This window comes from Pristiophorus japonicus, chromosome 2, assembly GCF_044704955.1.
Source record: "Pristiophorus japonicus isolate sPriJap1 chromosome 2, sPriJap1.hap1, whole genome shotgun sequence".
NCBI classification, from domain to species: domain Eukaryota; kingdom Metazoa; phylum Chordata; class Chondrichthyes; family Pristiophoridae; genus Pristiophorus; species Pristiophorus japonicus.
The window spans coordinates 259,136,658-259,159,808 of NC_091978.1; the positions used below are offsets into that span (position 1 = coordinate 259,136,658).

The 23,151-nt window shown below is 44.1% G+C and overlaps 1 protein-coding gene across 3 annotated transcripts in view; it reads left to right on the forward strand.

Annotated features, from left to right (window-relative positions):
• Positions 1 to 20,910, forward strand: part of elovl6 (ELOVL fatty acid elongase 6) — a 208,445-nt gene extending 187,535 nt beyond the window's left edge. For all 3 annotated transcript variants that reach the window (XM_070871267.1, XM_070871278.1, XM_070871274.1), the window contains exons 3-4: positions 4,184 to 4,335; positions 16,510 to 20,910. In XM_070871267.1, the coding sequence (XP_070727368.1) occupies positions 4,184 to 4,335; positions 16,510 to 16,937 (580 nt within the window). In that variant the 3' untranslated portion in view covers positions 16,938 to 20,910. The remainder of the gene's footprint in view (positions 1 to 4,183; positions 4,336 to 16,509) is intronic.
• Positions 20,911 to 23,151: the final 2,241 nt, after the last annotated feature.

Consider the following 23,151-nt stretch of genomic DNA (forward strand, 5'->3'; position numbering starts at 1 on the left):
TGTGGCAATTGCACAGACTGCTTAGATCCATTTGATTTCTAAGAGATCGATTGCACCGGGAGGCCACTCGGCCAGGGCCAGGGCTAGGGGCAGGCGGGCAGCAGAACTGAAATCATCCAGGGAGGAGCACTATAGGTTCTCCTGCCCACCCCGAGCCCAAGCCTCCCGCACCGGCTGGCCCACTGCCTTCCGCGCTGAGTTGTAAGATCAAGGTAGGACTTACTTCAATTTTTTATTTGTTATTGAATGCTTATTACTTTTTGCTTCCAAGGTTTGGTGCTTTGTAAGTCTTGGTGCTTTAGGTGCAGGTCCCTTCCGCTTCCCTTCCCGCCCCTATCCCAGGTCGAATGGCCTCCGATGTACCTACCTGCGCCGATTTCTTAACTCTCCAAGGGTTTTCTGAAGTGGCCACATATGCTGACCTAAGTCGATTTGGAATAACGATTAGCTGGCTAAAGTTGAGCCCTAATATAATGCTTACATAGAAACATAGAAAATAGATGCAGGAGTAGGCCATTCGGCCCTTCGAGCCTGCACTGCCATTCACTGAGTTCATGGCTGAACAATAGCTACAACCCTGTGCATGTTTTAGGCTTATTTGTGTAGCATTACTTTGCTTAAATCATCTCTCTTTCTCAACACATAATTAGAAGTCATCATCTGGAAATAAAATTATGACTTGACATTTCTACACTAATTTAGGTCAGGTTTATTGACTCAACTTCTTCTTTAAAATAAAGACAACACTTTTTTTTGCATCGTAGAGTTCCTGCTTCTCTTAAATAGCCTGCAGATGTGTAGGTAGAAGTGCTGCTGCAATTCTTAGTGACTGCTGTGCATCATCTGAGTACGGGGCATTCAACAGAAGTGTCTGCGATATACATTCTGTATTTCTAGGAGCCCTTTTTTTTAAAAAAGCATACATCATACAATATAGTATAAATATATATTATGAACAAACCTGCAAAAAAAGGACAGGAAAGGACCAGCTGATCCATCAAGCCTGACCCATCTCTCTATGGTGCAACCTACATGGTACCATCAATCCATCCCAAAGTAAAAAGCCTGCCCTAAGGGGCCTTAAAACTAGATATCAATTATGCAATCCTCTGAACCTTTTTTTAGGGCCTTGCTAGCCCCCACTATGTGTGGAGACCAAATTGAGCACAGAATTCTAGATGTCGCCCGACTAAAGCCTTGTACAAAGGAAAGGATTATGTTTCTAGGTTTATATTTAATTGTCCTGGCTTTACATCCTACTCACTTTTGCAACAACCTCATGGCACTGGTCGTTGGTCTTTTTGATGATTAATATTTTGCCAGTTACTTTGATACGTTTGATCTTGTGTAAACAAAAAAAGAACCTCTTTTCCAAGGGAGGGTCCAAAGCAAGTGAAATGAAACAAATTGTTAAGATGTTCTGCACTGAGCCAGTCTGTGGCTGTTGTTTGTGGTGGGAGCAGGGTTACAGCACAACATATGGGTGCAGCGCGTTGGGTGGTCTATGATTGGCAAGCATCTGTTTCCTTACTTTAAATTTACTTTAGATTTCAGCTTGTGTAATTTTTCCCATTTGTAGCTGCATTCCAGATGAAAATCAGAATGCTGAAAACTTGTATCTTATGACTGTCCAACCATCGGTCAAGTTAGGCAGTGTAGGAGTTGTGGAACTGTCAGGTTTTTGAACGCATTGTGTTTGAGGTTGTTGGGCAATGTATATCAAACACCAACACAGTTCTTCCCTTCTCTCACAAAAGAGATGTTCAAATGTTAGTGCTGGACTTGCTGATTACATGCTTTATTGAGTGATGTTCATAATGGCCTGGATTTTGCTGTCAGCGGCGAAGGAACGGCGCTTGCCATTCATCATCATCATCATAGGCAGTCCCTCGGAATCGAGGAAGACTTGCCACCACTCTTAGCATGAGTTCTTGGGTGGCTGTACAGTCCAATCCGAGAACCACAGTCGGACAGATAGTCGTTGAGGGAAAGTGTGGGCAGGGAACCTGGTTTGCCGCATGATCCTTCCACTGCCTGCGCTTGATTTCTGCATGCTCTCGGCGATGGTACTCGAGGAGCTCAGTGCCCTCCCAAATGCACTTCCTCCACTTAGGGCGGTCTATGGCCAAGGACTCCCAGGTGTCAGTGGGGATGTTGCACTTTATCAGAGAGGCTTCGAGGGTGTCCTTGTAACGTTTCCTCTGCCCGCCTTTGGCTTGTTTGCCGTGGACGAGTTCCAGGTAGAGCGCTTGCTTTGGGAGTCTCGTGTCTGGCATGCGGACTATGTGGCCTGCCCAGCAGAGCTGATCAAGTGTGGTCAGTGCTTCAATGCTGGGGATATTGGCCTGGCCGAGTACGCTAATGTTTGTGCGTCTGTCCTCCCAGGAGATTTGCAGGATCTTGCTGGTGGTATTTCTCCAGAGACTTCAGGTGTCTACTGTACATGGTCCACGTCTCTGAGCCATACAGGAGGGCAGATATTACTACGACCCTGTAGACCATGAGCTCGGTGACAGTTTTGAGGTACTGATCTTCAAACACACTTTTCCTCAGGCGGCCGAAGGCTGCACTGGCACACTGGAGGCGGTGTTGGATCTCATCAATGCCTGCTCTTGTTGATGGGAGGCTCCCGAGATAGGGGAAGTGGTCCATGTTGTCCAGGGCCACACCGTGGATCTTGATGTTTGGGGGGGCAGTGCTGTGCGGCTAGGACAGGCTGGTGGAGGACCTTTGTCTTACTAATGTTTAGCGTAAGGCCCATGCTTTCATACGCCTCAGTAAATACGTCGACTATGTCCTGGAGTTCAGCCTCTGTGTGCGCACAGACGCAGGCGTCGCCCGCGTACTGTAGCTCGACGACAGAGGTTGCAGTGGTCTTGGACCTGGCCTGGAGATGGCGAAGGTTGAACAGCTTCCCACTGGTTCTGTAATTTAGCTCCAGTGGGGAGCTTATCAGCTGTGAGGTGGAGCATGGCAGCGAGAAAGATTGAGAAGAGGGTTGGGGCGATGACGCAGCCCTGCTTGACCCCGGTCCAGATGTGGATTGGGTCTGTGATGGATCCATTGGTAAGGATCACGGCTTGCATATCGTCATGGAGCAGGCGGAGTATGGTGACATACTTTTGGGGTACCTCGCTGACGGTTGCCCAGAGATTTTGCAGGCTTCTCTCAGCGTAGATTTCCTCTAATCCTGCATCTTTTCCAGCGCTACACTGGATTTGTAAAAATCTCCAACACTAATGGAATAAGACTCCCATGTGTAAAATAAATTTTCCAGGCCCAGGGAGGCTGTTCAGCAATACTTATCACGCCGTTAAAACTTACATATTCCTGAATGCACCAGCCCTAACCTTTTCAGCTGTTTTTAGTGCGGAACTAGTGGACAGGTACAGCAAGTTCTTGCTGTTGCAGTCATTTCAGTGCCAAGTCAATCGGCGAGGACTGCAATAGCGCATCCTTATGGATTTCCTCATTTAACTGCGCATGTGTGGACGCCAGAAGTTGCTGTCTGATGTACTCTATTGTACCGTTATTATTACATGCAAAATTCAGGCCAGTGAAGTGGGTGAATTTTATATATTGTTTAGAAATGTAGCACAAAATTGCATATTCAACCACAGACTAATAATACATGGTTTAGAATTTCAAAAATCAATGAAGTTTGGGATGTTTTTAGTGAGCATGTAAAATCAAGAGACTGCGAGGCTTGGCATTGCTTGTATTCTGGGACTAAAGTTGGTTTCAGATGGCTAGGATAACGTGTAGTAAAGTCCTTCTATCAGTACCTGCAAGAATAGAAAAGCCAAATAAATGAATTGACTTGTGAGCTTAATTCAAACGGGTCTTGAATCTCTGGACTTTCAGCAAGTTTCAAAATTATTTCAGTGTCTCTTTGCCCAAGGCAGGTAACTGGTGTGCATTATTGTCTTGCTTAATTTCATGTGGTATGGAAATCATTTTGCACAGGACTCACAAGTTTAAAATAAAATGTGCATTTATTCTACAAAACATTATAAAAGACAGTTGCTTTTAAAAAAAAAAATCTGCTGTAGTGTTCATGTTTGATCAGGGTTCATTTGAATAGTTTTGAAGAAAAGTATGGTTGCTATAGCTAAATATCTTCATTATAGTAATATTATTGTAATATAGCCACATTATTTTGTTGTCCTTTCTTTCCTCAAAGTATTATTGGTGCTGTCCGTACCGGAGCATACATGGTATACATTCTGACGACCAGTGGCTTGAAGCAATCTGTATGTGACCAAGGCTTCTACAATGGACCGATCAGCAAATTCTGGGCATACGCATTTGTGTTGAGCAAGGCACCTGAGCTAGGTGAGTATGGAAGAAAGTTTATGTTTGTGCTACATGCTCTGGATTAATTGTGTGATGAAAATCCTGTATTATAGAAATATTGTCACCGGGACTGTACCACTGAACCAGTTTAACATTAATCAAACACTGTTTGGTTCTTGCTGTATTAAAGGCATTCTTGTGTTCATCATAGAACAATGGCATTTTGGCTGGTATAACTTGGCTTTATTCCAGATGGCTTCACTAAGTTAAATGAATATCTGACTAATCATGATGTTTGATGGTACCTTAGAAGTAGCCCAATTATAATATATTCTGCTTTCAGTAACGTCGCATGGAAATTGGCACACCAGTGATCAAAAGTAAGTCTTGATTTGCTTCACCCAAGGTACCATCAACCATTTTTTCAGGCCTTGATGCTCTAACTTGCCAATGATCTACATTCTCCTGGTCAGTAGTGAACCAAATGCAGAGTATTGCAACCTGCTGCAAGGATACCTCCAACTACTATGTAACATGTGGCTGGCATATCCATTGATGGTAAGGGCTGTCTGTACCCTGAAAGTGGGCTCCGTCTCCTTGGAGGCATGCCCGCAGTGCTGACCCATGGGAATGGCGGTGTTGATTGGAATAAAGGACCAACAATCCTCGGAACCACTTCCTGCAGCACCACCTCCACTTGAGCTATGGAGAAATGGGGTTAAGTGCAGGCTCGCTCCGTCATTTGCCTGCAAACGCATGCCTACAGCTTGGGTGTTTTTTTTCTTCCATTTCTGTCTTTTATCAATTTTCTGACTCATCAGCCTTGGTAAAGACTGCTAATGTGTTGAGAAGCCTTTACTGCAGCTTTCAGAATTTTGATCACCCTATTGTGACATTCTCCTTTAATTGTGTCCATCTCTTCAAATTTCATTGACACATTTTTTTGCCTCCATTACTAGTGTTATGTATGTGAACTTTGTAATAGTGTACGACTTGTCACCATGGGTGCACCTGTTGGAGACCCAAGGGTCACCTGCACACCTCGTGCAAGCAAGTACAAAAAGGTTGTCTGCCATGCTGCTTCTTCACTCTGGAGTTTGATTAAAGAGACTAAGGTCACATCAGTTTGAGCTTACAGCATACAGTCTTGTGGAGTTATTCTGAACATAACAACTAGTCTGTTCACAACGCCTGTTCAAATCTCCACCAGAAACTTTACTAGTGAGCTAGCTTAAGAAAATTTGCAACAAGCCGCACACTTCCATTTGACTCTTTGTCTACAGCTATTCAGACCCAAGCTATGTTAATAAAGGAGTATTTAGGCTTCAGATTCAAACTGGCTTTACAGAGATTCATTCTGGCACTGGTATCACCCTTTCAAGTTTTGATCTAAATTTGCAGTCGTTTACAATTGTTTGCACAGCTAATTTTATTGGAAGATCCAGTGGCAAGGAGGTCCAAGATGACTGGAAACCAGGCACTGCTATATGAGCCTAGTTGCCGACGGTGAGATGTTGGCCGCAGGCTCGGCGCTGGGTAGCGCCCTTGATGGTAGGTGGTCCGAGGCCTGGTTGGGGGCAGGCATTGGGGAGGTCAGTGGCCCACCGGGGTTCATGGTGAGAGGGCAGGAGGGTCACAGCCATGGAACTCACCACGTGTTGGAGATGGCGAACAGGCCAGGTCGCCGGTGGGGAAGGAGAGCTCCAGTTGTTGCTGAAGGAGGAGGGAAGGCCAGTCGCCGACATGGGAGAGGGGGACCCGGTTGTCGTTGAGGAGCAGGTTGTCTGTCGCCACGGGAGGTCCAGCCATCGTTGAGGAGGCCAAGACTCTGTCGTGGAGGAGAGGTCCATCTGCCGTCGTTGGAGGTGTTCCGATCGGATCACCGCTGGCGGGGGTGGAGGCCCGATAGCCAGGTCCAGGTCATCGAAGTACATCGGAGGGTGATGTGGTGAGAAGCCTGCGGTAGGCCAGAATGGCCCGAACTCATTGAACTTGTCTGGGGTTGTCGGAGGAAAAATGCAGTGAACAGCGGCAGCCCTTATACATGACCACCTTCGACCTTACAAAGGCCTGTGACACTGTAAACCGCGAGGAAATATGGAGCGTCCTCCTCCGTTTCAGATGCCCCCAAAAGTTCGTCACCATCCTTCGCCTGCTCCACGACGACATGCAGGCCGTGATCCTTACCAACTGATCCATCACAGACCCAATCCACATCCGGACTGGGGTCAAACAGGGCTGTGTCATCGCCCCAACCCTCTTCTCAATCTTTCTTGCCGCTATGCTCCACCTCACAGTCAACAAGCTTCCTGCTGGAGTGGAACTAAACTACAGAACCAGTGGGAACCTGTTCAACCTGCGTTGTCGCCAGGCCAAATCCAAGATCACCCCAATCTCTGTCGTCGACCTACGGTACACGGGACTGCGTCTGCGCACATATAGAGGCTGAACTCCAGGACATAGTCGACATATTTACTGAGGCATACGAAAGCAATGGGCCTTACGCTAAACATCCATAAGACAAAGGTCCTCCATCAGCCTGTGCTCACCGCACAGCATTGCCCCCCAGTCACCAAGATCCACGGCGCGACCCTGGACACCATGGATCACTTCCCATATCTCGGGAGCCTCCTATCAACACGAGCAGGCATCGACGACGAGATCCAACACTGCCTCCAATGCGCCAGTGCAGCCTTTGACCGCCTGAGGAAAAGAGTGTTTGAAGACCAGGCCCTCAAAACTGCCACGAAGCTCATGATCTACAGGGCTGTAATAATACTTGCCCTTCTGTATGGCTCAGAGACATGGACCATGTACAGGAAACACCTCAAGTTGCCGGAGAAATATCACCCAACGACATCCCCGCAAGATCCTACGAATCTACTGGGAGGACAGCACGCCAACATCAGCGTCCTCATCCAGGCTAACATCCCCAGCATTGAAGCACTGATCACACTCGATCAGCTCCGCTGGGCAGGTCACAGTTCACATGCCAGACACGAGACTCCCAAAGCAAGCGCTCTACGCGGAGCTCCTTCACGGCAAACGAGCCAGAGGTGAGCAGCGGAAACGCTACAAGGACACTCTCAAAGCCTCCCTGATAAAGTGCGACATCCCCACTGGCACCTGGGAGTCCCTGGCCCAAGACCGCCCTACGTGGAGGAAGTGCATCCGAGAGGGCGCTGAGCACCTCGAGTCTCAATGCCGGGAGCATGCAGAAATCAAGCGCAGGCAAAGGAAAGAGCGTATGGCAACCAGTCCCACCCACCCCTTCCCTCAACTACTATCTATCCCACCTGTGACCGAGTCTGTGGCTCTCGTATTGGACTGTTCAGCCACCAAAGAACTCACTTTAGGAGTGGAAGCAAGTCTTCCCCGATTCCGAGGGACTGCCTGTGATGATGATTATTATTGGAAGAAAATAGAAAAGCTCTGAATCATTCTTGTAAACCTACTTTTGTTTTCTGTTTGCTCATGCACTGGTTCATCCTTCGCAGAAAATAATGAAGCTGCCCTTTTAGTTTCCTTCTCTCTCTCTTTGTCTATCTGAACTTGTGTGTGTGTGTGTGTGTGTGTGTGTGTATGTGTGTGTCTCTCTCGCTCATATTTATCAGTGTTTGGTTTAAGAACATAAGAAATAGGAGCAGGAGTAGGCCACCTGGCCCCTTGAGCCTGCTCCACCATTTAATAAGATCATGGCTGATCTGATCATGGACTCGGCTCTCCTTCCCTGCCCGCTCCCCATAACCCTTTATTCCCTAATTGCTCAAAAATCTTTCTTTCTCCGCCGAAAATATATTCAAGACCCAGCCTCCACAGCTCTCTGGGGAAGAGAATTCCATACATTTACAACCTTCAGAGAAGAAATTCCTCCTCATCTCAATTTTAAATGGGTGGCCCCTTATTCTGAGACTATGTCTCCTAGTTTTAGTTTCCCCTATGAGTGGAAATATCCTCTCTGAATCCATCTTGTCGAGCCCCCTTATTATCTTATGTTTCGATAAGATCATAAGAATCATAAGAATTTGGAACAGGAGTAGGCCATCTAGCCCCTCGAGCCTGCTCCGCCATTCAATAAGATCATGGCTGATCTGGCCGTGGACTCAGCTCCACTTACCCGCTGTTCACCGTTCATTCTTCTGAACTCCAATGTGTATAGGCACAACCTACTCAACCTATCTTCATAAATCAACACCTTCATCTCCAGAATCAACCTCGTGAACCTTCTCTGAACAGCCTCCAATGCAAGTATATCCTTCCTTAAATACAGAGACCAAAACTGTATGCAGTACTCTAGGTGTGGCCTCACCAGTACCCTGTACAGTTGTAGCAGGACTTCTCTGCATTATATACTCTGTCCCCCTTGCAATAAAGGCCAACATTCCATTTGCCTTCCTGATTACTTTCTGTACCTGCATATTAACTTTTTGTGTTTCGTGCACAAGGATCTCCAGATCCCTCTGTACTGCAGCACATTGCGATTTTTCTCCATTTAAATTATAATTTGCTTTTCTATTATTTCTGCCAAAGTGGATAACCTCACATTTTCCCACATTATACTCCATCTGCCAAATTTTTGCCCACTCACTTAGCCTGTCTATATCCCTTTGCAGATTTTTTGTGTCCTCCTCACAATTTGCTTTCCCACCCATCTTTGTATCATCAGCAAACTTGGCTACATTACAATCTGTCCCTTCATCCAAGTCATTAATATAGATTGTAAATAGTTGAGGACCCAGCAGCGATCCCTGCGGCACCCCACTAGTTACCGTTTGCCAACCGCAAAATGACCCATTTATTCCGACTCTCTGTTTTCTGTTAGTTAGCCAATCCTCTATCCATGCTAATATATTACCCCAATCCCGTGAACTTTTATCTTGTGCAGTAACCTTTTATGTGGCACCTTATCGAATGCCTTCTGGAAATCCAAATACACCGCATCCATTTGTTCCCCCTTATCCCCACCCTGCTCGTTACATCCTCAAAGAGCTCCAGCAAATTTGTCAAACATGAGTTCTCTTTCATAAAACCACGCTGACTTTGCTTGATTGAATTAAGATTTTTCAAATGTCCCGCGACTGCTTCCTTAATAATGGACTCAGCATTTTCCCAACGACAGATGTTAGGCTAACTGGTCTATAGTTTCCTGCTTTTTGTCTGCCTCCTTTTTTATGAAATGAAAACTAACAAAACTGTTATTTTGTCCCTTAAACTTTCTCAATTATTACCAAAACTTCAGGACCTGTAATGTATTTTAAAGTAGTATAAAAGTTCTATTGTACCATTATATCCATAATGTGTTACCATAATCGCAATGATGCTTTATTTCACTATTCTGAATTGTACACATTCAGCCCTGGAATGTTCTTGTGGTGATTCCAGATAGCAAATTATTTATCTGATCTCAATGAATTCAGGTAAATCTGCATTCATTTTCACCTTATCTTTTTGGGTGTCATCTGTTAAAATTATGATGTACTTTTTATGGATTCAAGAAAAAAAAGTTTGTTATAAAGATAGGCTCTGCTTATCTGCGCTATGATCCAAAAATGGGTAGAAAAGGGTCATTAAGTAGTTGGCACAAGGTAAACCTTCCACATTATACTTTTTTTGTTTGAATTTGCTAATAAGCAAAATGGATATTAAGACAACTAAATACATCTGCAGGAATCTTTCCTGCTCTCCAGATTTCTGGTAACCCATTAAAACCCTCTCCTTCATGTTCTACTTTTTTGACTACTGCATTTTATGCTCCACTCACTCGTCGTGTTTAGGACCCTGGTGCTTTTCAAAAACCTGTTCTTATTCCTACTTCCTAATTGGTAAACTTAAATTTTTATTCACCAATGACACAACAGTGCTGAGAACAGCCCTTTCTAATCTCCCGTCTGGCAAAACATTTATGCCGGACAAACCATTCGAATAGAAGTAGCCAACAATTCGTAAGGAGAAAGTGGGTTAAAAGCATTGCAAAAAGAAATTCCCCTTTTGGGATTTCTTTGTTCACACGTGTAGAAGAGGTGCATCTGCCCATTAGTCTCCTGCCGGCTGTGGGTTAATCACATGCATAGTTGAGTCTTGTGTTAACCAGGTTTTATCCATGGACAGATTTATGTTTTTTCCAAAAAATCTGAGAGAAAAAACAAAATGTAAAAAGAAAAATGAATTCAAGCAAAAATACTGCTTTCTTCAGTTGTAGTTCTCTTTCCTTCCTTATTGGACGCTTTAACTGGGAATGTTTACGGGGCCCATTTGTCAAAATAATTGCACACTGCATTTAATGAGAAAACGCCCGATTTATGGAAATGTCAACAGTTTTGCTTCTGTTTCTGCAGCTGTGGACATGGTGTTGAAAGTTCAACCAACTGTTCATCAGCAATAGCTTTTCATTCAGGATCAAAAAAGCAGGTCATTGTTTTACTTTTTAATAGTAGTGAAGACTGAAGTGCTGTAGTGGTCGTTTCTTTTTTGAAAAAAAATTATATCTGCAGGACACTTTCCCATTTTAATCATTTCATTAATCTGCCAAGGGCCAGAACAATATACTATATTTTAAAAAAATGTTTAGACCATTATTAGTGGTCAGGTGTGTAGAAGAGACTGTGTAGAATGGACTGCTCAGGTGGGCAGAAAAGTAGCAAATGGAATTCAATCCGGAGAAGTGCAAGGTAATGCATTTGGGAAGGACTAACCAGACAATGGAATACACAATAAATGGTAGGATAGAGGATGTGGAGGAACAAAGGGACCTTGGAGTGCACAGATCCCTGAATGTAGCAGGACAGGTGAATAAGTTGGTTAAGAAGTCATACGGGCTACTTTCCTTTATTAGCCAAGGCATAGAATATAAAAGCAGGGAGGTTATGCTTGAACTGTACAATACACTCGTTAGGCCACAGCTAGAGGACTGCGTGCACACACAATACAGGTGCACCAAATGGCCAATTTAAAGCAATAGCACTTTTTTTCATCTTGCATGCCGGCAGTCCACGTTTCAGCAGTATTTCAATACTGCTGGCGCAAGAATTTGGCCAATTTAGCTAATCACCTTTTTACATCAAAAATGGCGAAATATCGCTGAAAAAAACGGGTGCAAGTCTTTAGTGTTTGATGAGGTGGTTAATCCAGGGAGGTGTTGCACCTGTGGGCTGATGGTTGGTTAAGATATTGTAACATTTTGTTGTAATAGTAAGGTAATTAATATAGCAGTCTTTGATCTATCTGGTACAAAGCATGTGGAGTAAGGTAGAAGGTCCTCTGTTTATGACCAGAGGCTGTCTCTCAATCTCTGCCACGCCTACGTAAATTGAATTCTTTATGTCCATTTGCGTGCACATTTAGGATGCTGCACTGGACACAAAGCCATTTCTTCTGTCTCCCTTTCTTTTTCTCTTGTCCTCTCGTGGCCTTTCTCTGTCTCCTCTCTTTCGCGTTGCCCAGTCGTACCGACTTTAATTTTCCTTAATTCCTACCACAACGCATCATTACTCCTCTGTCTACCTACTCTCCTGCTGCCGTTCCAAGTTTCAATCCCTCTTGAATAAGCTCACAGCTACTTTCTGTGTGTCTCGCTCTCGCTCTCGTCCATGGAGGCACCCATCCCTGTTCCTTTACAAGCACCAACCCCAACTATCTCTTTTGGTCACCTTCCTGCCCAACGTGTCCTCTGGGGGGCTAACCTCACCAACCACCTTCCCATCCCATTCACCCCACTCATGGCTACCTTCCTTAATTCGCTGGTAGAATTCAGCACCTTCAAATTATCCTCCAGATTCTCCACTCACTTTTTAATAAGACCTTGCTACGGATAGTTGCTTTGACAGAAATTTGGCTGCTGGGGTGACGACTTGCCCCTTAGCAAAACCGCGCTGCGTGGCTATACTTCCGATCACCTGCCCCACCCAAACTGCCGTGGTGGCAATGTGGCCTTTTTACATCTTGGTTTCTTCCCCTTCTCTTCTGGTAGCTTCTCCTTTGAGCAACTCGCCTTGCTTCACCCTTAAGAGTCTTTGTTGTTTACCCACTTCCCTCCCCCATGCCACTGAGTTTCTTACGGAGATATCTTTCTTGTCTCAGCCTCTACCCTGAGTGATGCCTCGTCTCTAATTTCAATCTCCACCTCCGCCTCCCTTGCCCCCTCTCTTTTGAATTCGCTCTTCCTTGCAAAAACCACCCACTACTCCAGAAGCATCCTGGAGATAACCTTGGATCTCTTTTCTGCAGTACCTTTCACTTGGCTCCTTTAACCCCTGTCCCCACCCCTACATTCCCACCTCCAACAATTGCAGGGAGTTCATGGATTTTATTACTAAGTTTGAACCCACACTTCTGACAATCTGGCCATTGTATTGTCTCCCTCCCTTTTAGAACTACCATCATCAACCACTCTTTTAAAAACGTTATCCTTGATCCCTTTGTCCTTGAAATCTATCGCCCCATCTCCAGTTCCTCCTTGAAAGTCCTTGAATATGATGCCTCCCAAATCCATGCCAATCTTTGCCATAACTCCCTGCTTGAATCTCTTCAAAGAAATTTCTGCCCCAGCACTGAAATGGCCCTAATCAAAGTCACAAATGACATCCCTCCTCTTTCTTGATCTTTCTGTAGCTTTTGACATGGTTGACTACACTATCTTCCTCCAATGCCTCTCCTCCATTATCCAGCTCAGTCCAACTGCTCGCATGTGTTTCCAATCTTACCTATACAATCGTATCCTCAGCAGTGGCTTCTCTTCCTACCCCACACAGTTCCCTTGAGTCCCCTAAGGATCTATCCTTGGCCTCTTTCTCATTTCATCTGCGTGCTGCCCCTTGGTGACATCATCCACAGACAGGGATCACCTTCCACATATATGCTCACTACACCCAGCTTGAGGTCTTCACCACCTCTCTCAATTCCTCCACTGCCTCTGTGTTGTCAGGCTTATCCAACGCCAGTCTTAGATAAGCCACAACTTCCTCCAACTAAACATTGTTAAGACTGAAGCCGTCATCTTCGAGGGGCGTTCAAAGCTGATTTGTATTTGCACTCCAAGACTTGCTGCCAACTTTGGAACTAAAGTCGGTTATTTGAAGGAAGTTTTAATTGGGTACAGGGCCATGACATGCACGAGAGGTCCAAGTATGCTGCCGCTGGATCACTGCTATCAACTTGATGAGTGTTTCCCCGTTCTTGGCCAGCCGTGGGGTGGGGCCTTGGGAGTTTGGCCCTGAGGTGGTCTTGATTGCGATGAAGAATCCTCGCACATCGTGGCTGTCAGCCAGCTGTTGTAACTCCTGTGCTTTCTCCATCCACCACCTGTTCTTTAGGTCCCGGGTTTTTTGTTGGACCTCAGCTTTGAGCCGTCTGTAATGCTGCTTTGCTGCTCCCATGTTGGGTTGTTGTTTAAGGCTCAGAAATGCCCGCTTGCGATCTATTAGTTCTAGGGAGCACTTCGAAGATCTCCTCAATAGAAGACTCTGCCTTTTGACTCGAGTGTTCTCGACTCCATCCCACAGCATGCTACCCGCCACTACCTCAGTAAAACCCCCAACACTGTACGAGGTAGAAAAAGCCATAAGACAGCTTAAAAACAACAAGGCCACTGGAGCGGATGGAATCCCTGCTGAGGCATTGAAGTATGGTGGAGAAGCACTGATGGCGCGAATACACAACGTCATCTTTCTGATCTGAAGGGAGGAGAGCATGCCCGGAGATCTCAGAGATGCAGCAATCGTGACCATCTTTAAAAAAGGGCATTAGTCCGACTGTGGAAACTACGGAGGAATCTCCCTACTATCAGCCACTGGGAAAGTCGTCGCTCGAGTCCTCCAACTGTCGTCTTCCTGTGGCCGAGGAACTCCTCCCGAAGTCACAGTGCTGATTTCGTCCCCTACGGGGCACAACAGACATGATTTTTGCAGCGCGACAGCTACAGGAAAAATGCATGGAACAGTGCCAGTCCTTATACATGGCCGCCTTCAACCTTACAAAGGCCTTTGACACTGTCAACCGCGAGGGTCTATGGAGCAGCATCCTCTGTTTCGGATGACCCCAAAAGTTCGGCACCATTCTCTGCCTGCTCAACGACGACATGCAGGCCGTGATCCTTACCAACAGATCCATCACAGACCCAATCCACGTCCGCACTGGGGTCAAACAGGGCTGCATCATCGCCCCAACCCTTTTCTCAATCTTTCTCGCCGCCATGCTCCACCTCACAGTCAACAAACCCCCCGCTGGAGTGGAACGAAACTACAGAGCCTGTTCAACCTGCGCTGTTTCCAAGACCACCCCAACCTCTATCGTCAAGCTACAGTACGCGGACGACGTCTGTGTCTGCGCACATACAGAGGCTGAACTCCAGGACATAGTCGATGTATTTACTGAGGTGTACAAAAGCATGGGCGTTATGCTAAACATCTGTAAGACAAAGGCCATCCACCAGCCTGTCCTCGGCGCACAGCACTGCCCCCCAGTCAAGATTTACGGCGTGGCCCAGGACAACGTGGACCACTTCCCATATCTCAGGCGTCTCCTATCAACAAGAGTAGGCATCGACGATGAGATCCAACACCCGCGCCAGTACAGCCTTCGGCCGCCTGAGGAAAAGAGTGTTTGAAGACCAGGCCCTCAAAACTGCCACCAAGCTGATGGTCTACAGGACTGTAGTAATACCTGCCCTCCTGTATGGCTGAGTCGTGGACCATGTACAGTAGACACCAAGTCGCTGGAGAAATATCACCAACGATGTCTCTGCAAGATCCTACAAATCCCCTGGGAGGACAGGCACACCAACATCAGCGTCCTCGCCCAGGCTAACATCCCCAGCATTGAAGCACTTGACCACACTCGATCAGTTCCGCTGGGCAGGCCACATAGTTCATATGCCAGACACGAGACTCCCAAAGCAAGTGTTCTACACGGAGCTCCTTCACGGCAATCGAGCCAACGGAAACATTACAAGGACACACTCAAAGCCTCCCTGATAAAGTGCGACATCCCCACTGACACCTGGGAGTCCCTGGCCAAAGACTGCCCTAAGTGGAGAAAGTGCATCCAGGAGGGTGCTGAGCACCTCGAGTCTCAACGCCGAGAGCAGGCAGCAGAAAGAGCATGCGGAAAACCAGTCCCACCCACCCCTTCCCTCAACGACTATCTGTCCCACCTGTGACAGAGACTGTGGCTCTCGTATTGGACTGTTCAGCCACCAAAGAACTCCCTTAAGGATTGGAAGCAAGTCTTCCTCGATTCCAAGGAACTGCCTATGATGAGGGCTATCAACAGTGAATGTAATGCTGAATGTTAATTACTTATTCAATGACTAATAAGTAAACAAATAAGCCTAGGAGGTTTGAGCTGTGAATTTTAAGATGCCCTAGAAATTCGTAACTGCATAAACCATTTTCAAATGTCTCCAATCTAATCTGCATTTATTTATGTGAAACCTTCCCTTCAAACCCCCAGTGTAAATTCCTTAAAAAGAAAATCCCTCCAGTTCGACGCAATTAAAAAGCTAATAAGACATTTAAGTCGTGCACTATTGGTTGAAGAATATTTGTGGAAAATGTTATGCCTTTAAAAAATTTTTAACTTTTTTTTCTTTTAAGATGCTCAGGTACTTGCAGAATAGCTAATGTTGAACTCCTTTATAAATTGGGAAGAAAAGTGATATCACAGTCAAGCATTTGTGTTCCACATACATTGTTTTATGTGTCCCTTTTTTTAATTTCTCATCTAAAATAATGTTAGAAAGCAGCTATTTTACAATATCTATTGTCTTCCATCCCTTTGCTCCTTCATTTTTGTAGGTTATTTTCCATCGGTAATGGTTTTACTTAATCAGTTTAAAATCCTTTTATAAAGTACAGAATATTTTTATTTTAAAACAGCAAGCAGTAGTCAATTCTAAAGTAATGCCCTGCCGGTACTTTTAATTTGAAGAATGTCTTAATGATTGTACATCTGCAGAAACTTTGAAAGAATTAGAAGTGTATACTCACTGAACATTTAAAAATCAGTTCAGAAACCTGCTCAAACATGTAAATCTTGAACTACTTGTAGTGGTTGATAGTAGATTATAACCTATTTTAAATGAACTCAGAAATATGTAGAATTTTCCTGGAGTGAGCTATTTTTAATATCTTAAAACTACTGCAATGTAAACATTTATTTAAAAAAAACCTTACACAATGAAATCATCTTTTTTACAAAAATGTTTGTTTGTCTTTTCAGGAGACACAATCTTCATTATACTGCGGAAGCAGAAGCTCATCTTCCTACACTGGTACCATCACATCACAGTACTGCTTTACTCCTGGTACTCTTACAAAGACATGGTGGCTGGAGGAGGGTGGTTTATGACAATGAACTATGGCGTGCACGCTGTCATGTATTCCTATTACGCTTTGCGGGCTGCTGGTTTCAGAGTTTCGCGCAAGTTTGCCATGTTCATCACCATGACACAGATCACCCAGATGCTATTGGGCTGCGTTGTTAACTATTTGGTGTATGAGTGGATGCAGCAAGGCCAGTGCCCATCCCACATGCACAACATTGTCTGGTCCTCCCTCATGTACCTCAGCTACTTTGTGCTTTTCTGCCAGTTTTTCTATGAGGCCTACTTGAGCAGCAGCACCAGGAAAGCACTGAAGGCCGACTAGATCTGGATGCTTGGAGGTCACAGCTCAGGGGCATCAGCCACATGGCACGGTGACATGTATCGAGTGCTTCAAAATGGCAGCCTGTATTCATTAGCTTGGTTTAATCCATTTGAGCTCACGGCACCTCGGTGAGATCACCCTTTGGAATTTCAAATTGTCTATATACTGTAGTAGAGAAGGCATTCCTTCAGGTGGTCACATGTGATACGGTGCATATTTGGACTGTAAAGAGTGCTGTTAAGTGTCAACATGGGTGCTTCGTGATCTGATTTTTTTTTAACTGGGTCAACTGAGGTACAAAAAGAGCTTAAAGGGTTAAGTCAATTAGTGTTGAATCAGAAGGTCTTCTGAAGGGCAGCTAGAAGAACCAAAAGCTTCAAGAAAAGATTAATGATTTTTTTTTAAACTTAATTTTTTATGTTAATCAAAAATAAACAGTTCTGCACTGATAAGATTGCTAGAAACTTCCTGGTGTCCCTGACCATAATAAATATAATTTTCTGCCTTTAGAAATACCCACTTTTTAAAAAAACATGCAGTGTTGGAGAACATTTGCATATGTACTCTGTGGCCTCTTGAGAACTACTATTTGAACTATGAAGTTATTCTGCCTAATAGAAATGGGGGATTTAGCTAAAAACAAAAATGTTGCATTTTAGAGGTGACCAAGTACATCTGCAGGAAAAAAGTTTCAGTTGCAATTTAATTTTTCACATATTTCAATCCTGAGCGTTGAACTCGGGCTGTGTGATATTAGTAAACTCGTTAATATGTTAGTATGAAATTCTTTTCTCTATTCTTTTAACGGGTGGTAACGTTTTTTAAAGTAAAAAAAATGTAATGGGCTAAAACAGAGGACAAGGAAATTTCATGCAAATGCATTAATGAGTGCACTGATATTGCACAGTACAGCTTCAATGCACTCTTTTTATTGCATATGGTAAATGCATAAATTTGCAGCACCCACCTGTTAGTCATGTCTAGGCCTATAGTAAGATTTAAGGCTTCTTTTCTTGGTTTTCAATTTCTCTGTTTATTTTCCATTCTGAGTCACTTAAATCTGCTTGAGTACATTGGTTTCTTCTGTAACCACTGCTAAATCTTCCCAGACTCTGTGTTCACTTCTCTCTAACTCAATTGCTTATCTGGTTGCATGGATATCTTTACCACTATTTCTGAAACCCTGTAGCTTCTCAGAGTGTTATTTGTTATTTCCATGATATTTCATTTTTTCTGCATTCTTGGTGTTTAAATATTTCTGAAATTGAGCTATGGGTATTTGCTATTGTACTATTAACAATCTAAGCAGTTTGAATAGTTAAAACTAAGAAACTTAAAAAAATAATATAAAAAGGCAACATACGTACACAGAGCAGAATTTGGGTTCTACAAAGATCTTTGTATAAACAAGCTGTGGGATACTTTTACAGATATTTTTACTTGTATTTTTTGATACTCTTATTGATAAATGATTCAATGTAAATAAATTCTGGGGCATAGCAGCATTGGGAGGCATTATTTAACCTTCAACCTGCTATCTACAAGAGATGATTACTTCATGATTTTAAAAAAAACTACATGTAGCAGCATTTATCAGGTTAGGACGCTCGTTCCTAAGCACACAAGCTTTTCCCATGTCATGCTGTAGTGGTATTTGGAAGGCACAATTAAAATCGAGCCAAAGAAATCTAACCTGCTATATTGAGAACACATTATTTAACATTTAATGTATCCTTAATGATGCAAGTGTGTTTAAGCACAGAACATCCTCTACAGTAGAAATCTCCCCTTTTTGCCTAAATTATAATATCTGAATTCTCAACTGCTGATGATGTAACATCTAACAATAAATATTTTTAAAATTGGTTTCTAGTAGCTATATTTGTTTTAATTCATTAATTATATATCCCTGCAAGGTTACTAAAAGTAGTTTGCTCTAATTACTCCTGTTTCTTCATAAAGCTTCAAGATTTTAAAATAATCCCTTCACCCCAGAAAAAAATTAGTGAGCAATATTTTAACCATACAAAATCTTTGCAAACACTTGTATTAACTTGGAACATCTCTATGCTTGCATATCTAACTAAGAGAAATAAAAAAATTTAAATTCTTTAATTAGTTAGGTCAAATTTTATCAAATTGAACCATACAGAATAGAATTACCCAGGTTCAATCCCTGGGCTTTACTGAATTAGTTGATCCCAGTTCAGGCAGTACATTTTACCTAATTGCTTCTAGGTTAGGGAATAGAAGATCAGCTAGTAGGGTTCCTTTTCCCTGATCATTATATGGTGACCCCTCCTGGAAGTGCACATAATGTGAACGTTAGGGCCTTGAATTCCCTCCATATTCGCACCCAGTGACATGCATAAACTGGGCGCAAACTAATTACGGCTTAAAATATCGAGGAATCTTGGGCATGAATTATGTGCTTGAGTGCAATACACCCAAATCTCCTTGATCTTTCATGGCAGGATATCGATCACTGCCCAAACGTTTCTCCATCTATAAATCTGGTCCCACCCCCCAAGTTACAGAGCCTGATGCAAGTTTGCTGTGATTGTGCTTGCTAAGAGGGTCTCTTCAAATTCCGACCAGATTTTTAGATGCTGCAGGAAACAGATATTTTTCTGGTGTTCTATTGCAATTTTTTGAGATTTATATTAAAAAAAAAAAGTTATCCTCACCAAGATCTGTATTTTTTGGTTTCTGTTAATGCATTTTTATGGCATAAGTAAAGTCGCATTGAAAAGCTACCCCAGTTGCAAGCTTAAACATGCTGTGCCTAATGTGCATTTATGTTGGTTGAATGAGTTGAAACTTTAATTTTTATACTTAAAGAAGGAATACATGTTGAATGCCGCTTTCCTTGGGCCACGATTGTTTATGCTGATTTATACCCATTTTTACATTTGGGCATATTGTAATGCGAATGGCAGCAAATGTGAGCATAACTTGACATTGGCAGAATGGACGCATTTTGGGGACTAACTTCCAGGTTGCATCTATGGAGGAAATGCCAGGCATAGATAAGGGCAAGATCAGGCTCAAGTGATACCCACCTACATTGCCATTGATTAGTCTAAGCACATTCAGTCAAAGGTCATTGTATGAACATTAGAATGTGCCCGTAGAACTGTACCCAGCTAGGAATCAAGACCTTCAGGGGATAAGGAAGGAAATCAGTGAGGGAGATAAAGCTTTTTTTTAATAAAAGTTCGGGTGAAAAAATAAATTAGTCAAAACAGTAACAATTCATTGAAACTTGACATGAGGAAGTTCAAAGTAGGTTTCTGTGTTTAGTTCTAGTTTCTAATATTTCTAGAATGATAAAGTTTCATTTAAAATAAAATCCAAATTTTCAGTCTTTGGAATTATGGCCCCAAGTTTCCACATGATTTGCTCCTGATTTTTAGGAGCAACTGGTGTAGAATGGAGTATCTTAGAAATTCAAATTCTCGTCATTTAGTTTGCTCCAGTTCTAGTCAGTTAGAACAGTTTCACTTTGGAACAGAATTTTTTTTTCAAAAGGGGGCGTGTCCGGCCACTTACGGCTGATTTCAAAGTTTCGTGAGTGAAAACTTACTCCAAACTAACTTAGAATGGAGTAAGTGAAGATTTTTGTACGCCCGAAAAAACCTTGTCTACACTTTAGAAAATCAGGCGTAGGTTACAAATCAGGCGTAGGGAATGGTGGGGGGGGTGTTTAAAGGGAAGTTTACAAACATTAAACACTGCAGTTTTACAAATAAAGAGCCATCATCAATAATAAATGATAAATTCATCAATAAATCAACCAATAAATCAATCAAAAAAAATTAATAAGAAATAATTTTTTTAAAATATCAATAAATAAAACATTTTCCACTTACCGACTGCAGCACCGGGAGCCCTCCAACAGCGTGCTGGGATGCCCCCCTCAGTGTGTCTCTGTCAGTGTCTCTATCTCTCTGTCTGTCTGTGTGTCTCTCATTCTCTGTCTGTCAGTGTCTGTGTTTCTGACAGCGAGGGGAGGAGGAGGGGCAGCAGGGGGAGGGGGGGGAGGGAGGGAAGGGGGGAGAGGGATGGGGGAGGGGGGGAGAAGAGATTGGGGGGAGGGATGAGGGAGACGGGGGAGGGGGGGAGAAAGGAGATTGGGGGGAGGGATGGGGGAGAAAGGAGATTGGGGGGAGGGATGGGGGAGAAAGGAGATTGGGGGGAGGGATGGGGGAGAAAGGAGATTGGGGGGAGGGATGGGGGAGGGGGGGAGAAAGGAGATTGGGGGGAGGGGAAAAGGGAATTGGGGGGGAGGGGAAAGGAGATTGGGGGGAGGGGAAAAGGGAATTTGGGGAGTGGGGAAGGAGATTGGGGTGGGTGGGGGGGAAGGAGAAGGGGGAGGGAGGCTGAACGGGCCGGGCCCGTCCCCAGCACCAGATTTACAGGTAGGTGGCGTCGGGTCGGGGGGGGTGGTGGGAGGGAGGGAGGGAGGTTCGGGTTGGGGGGAGGGAGAGGGAGGTCAGGTCGGATCCAGTCCGGGGGCGGGGAAGCGGGTGTCGGGTCCGGTCCGGTGGCGAGCGGGGGGGGGGTGGGGTGGGGTGGGGTGGGGAGCGGGTGTCAGGTCCGTGGGGGGGGGGGGGTGTCTGGTCCGGTCCGGGGGGGGGGGGGGGGGGGAGCGGGTGTCGGGTCGGGTCGGGAGGCAGCAGGAGCTGCCTGTGGGAGGAGCCTTATTCACGCAGCCCCAGTGAGGCCATTCGGCCAGGGCTAGGGGCTGCGTGCTTCGGGCCCCTCCCACACAGTTTCGGGTGCTTGGAGCTACTGCACATGCGCGCCCACTGTAGCGCGCATGTGCAGAGGTCCCAGCACTTTTCAGCGCAGGGACCTGGCTCCGCCCCCTACAGCTCCGGCTGCGCTGTGCCAAGGGCCAGAGGTCCTGCAGGGAGGTGGAGAATCTGGAGGTTTTTTTTAGGCGCACTTTGTGGCGCGAAAAACGGGCGTCCAGGTCGGGACTGCGCCGTTCTAGGCGCAGTTCAAAACTTGGGCCCATTAAATCTGCCTTCAGTACACACTATGAAAGGTAATCTCAGTATGATACTTGCACCACACATGCATACCAAGGATACATTAAACGAATAAGTACATGCTGGTCTGCCACATCTCCCTCGATCAACACATCTAGTTTGCAGCAAATAATTGCTGTGCATCCACCTTGCTCTGAGATTATATACTAAGGGTAAAGTATCAGATGAGTGCCAGTTTACCTAGTGCATACACTATAGTATATCTCAAAGGTCAGGGTATTTTCCATGATTAAGGTGAGCACTAAAGTGGGTATATGTAAAGGCATGTATGATGTAGTACGAATTACCTGCTAATAACATTTTAAAATACGCGATTGTTGAAATTATGATTAAAACTAACTGGATCCATTTCTTCTCTTTAGCGATCTTCAGATTTCCCCTCACCTTAAGCTTTATCTTTTTTTTAAAGCTAGAAGCACTTGAGAGAATTTCAAGGTATTTTTAAAAGTTTTGTAAAACACATGCTTATCTGACAGTCAAAATCCTTTGGATAATTCATCCAAGGATAAAATACACATCTTTAGCATGCAAACATATAACAGAAAAATGATGAAAGGATCTTGTAATAACCAGTCAAATCTGTAGAAAAAAAATAAATGCCTTCCCACAAGAGACTACACGCACGCACTGGTGTTTCAGAAATGTGACATTTCAACCACATCACCTTTTATAGGCTTCATTATAAATAAACTGAAAAGCCAAAGCTAGCAATAGCATTTTAACCGAACAATAAAGGGGAAATGCATTCCTTCTATTTTGTCCTTTACTGAAATACCAGATGGGATATTCTGCTCAAATGGTACAATATTTATTCTTGCTGGATGCAAATTAATCCTATAGAACAATTAAAAACTGTACTAGATCTTAACCAATGGGACGTCACTTGCATTTCTTAGCAAATGTTAGCAATTTTAAGAGTTTGTCACTACATCTTATTTATTTAAATATTGTAACTTGAAACCTGTTGAGCTCATGTTCTCTTTTGTCAAATGATTGCTTGATTCAGACTCTTTCTGTTGAGTACATTTGTACTTTTGATAATAGAAAGTAAGTCTGTAAATAGCAGGACAGAAGAATGTACTATAAGACAAATTCAGCACTGTTTACATTTGTATATCTGTGGACATGTTTCTCCTTCTGTAAAATCTCTGCCATGC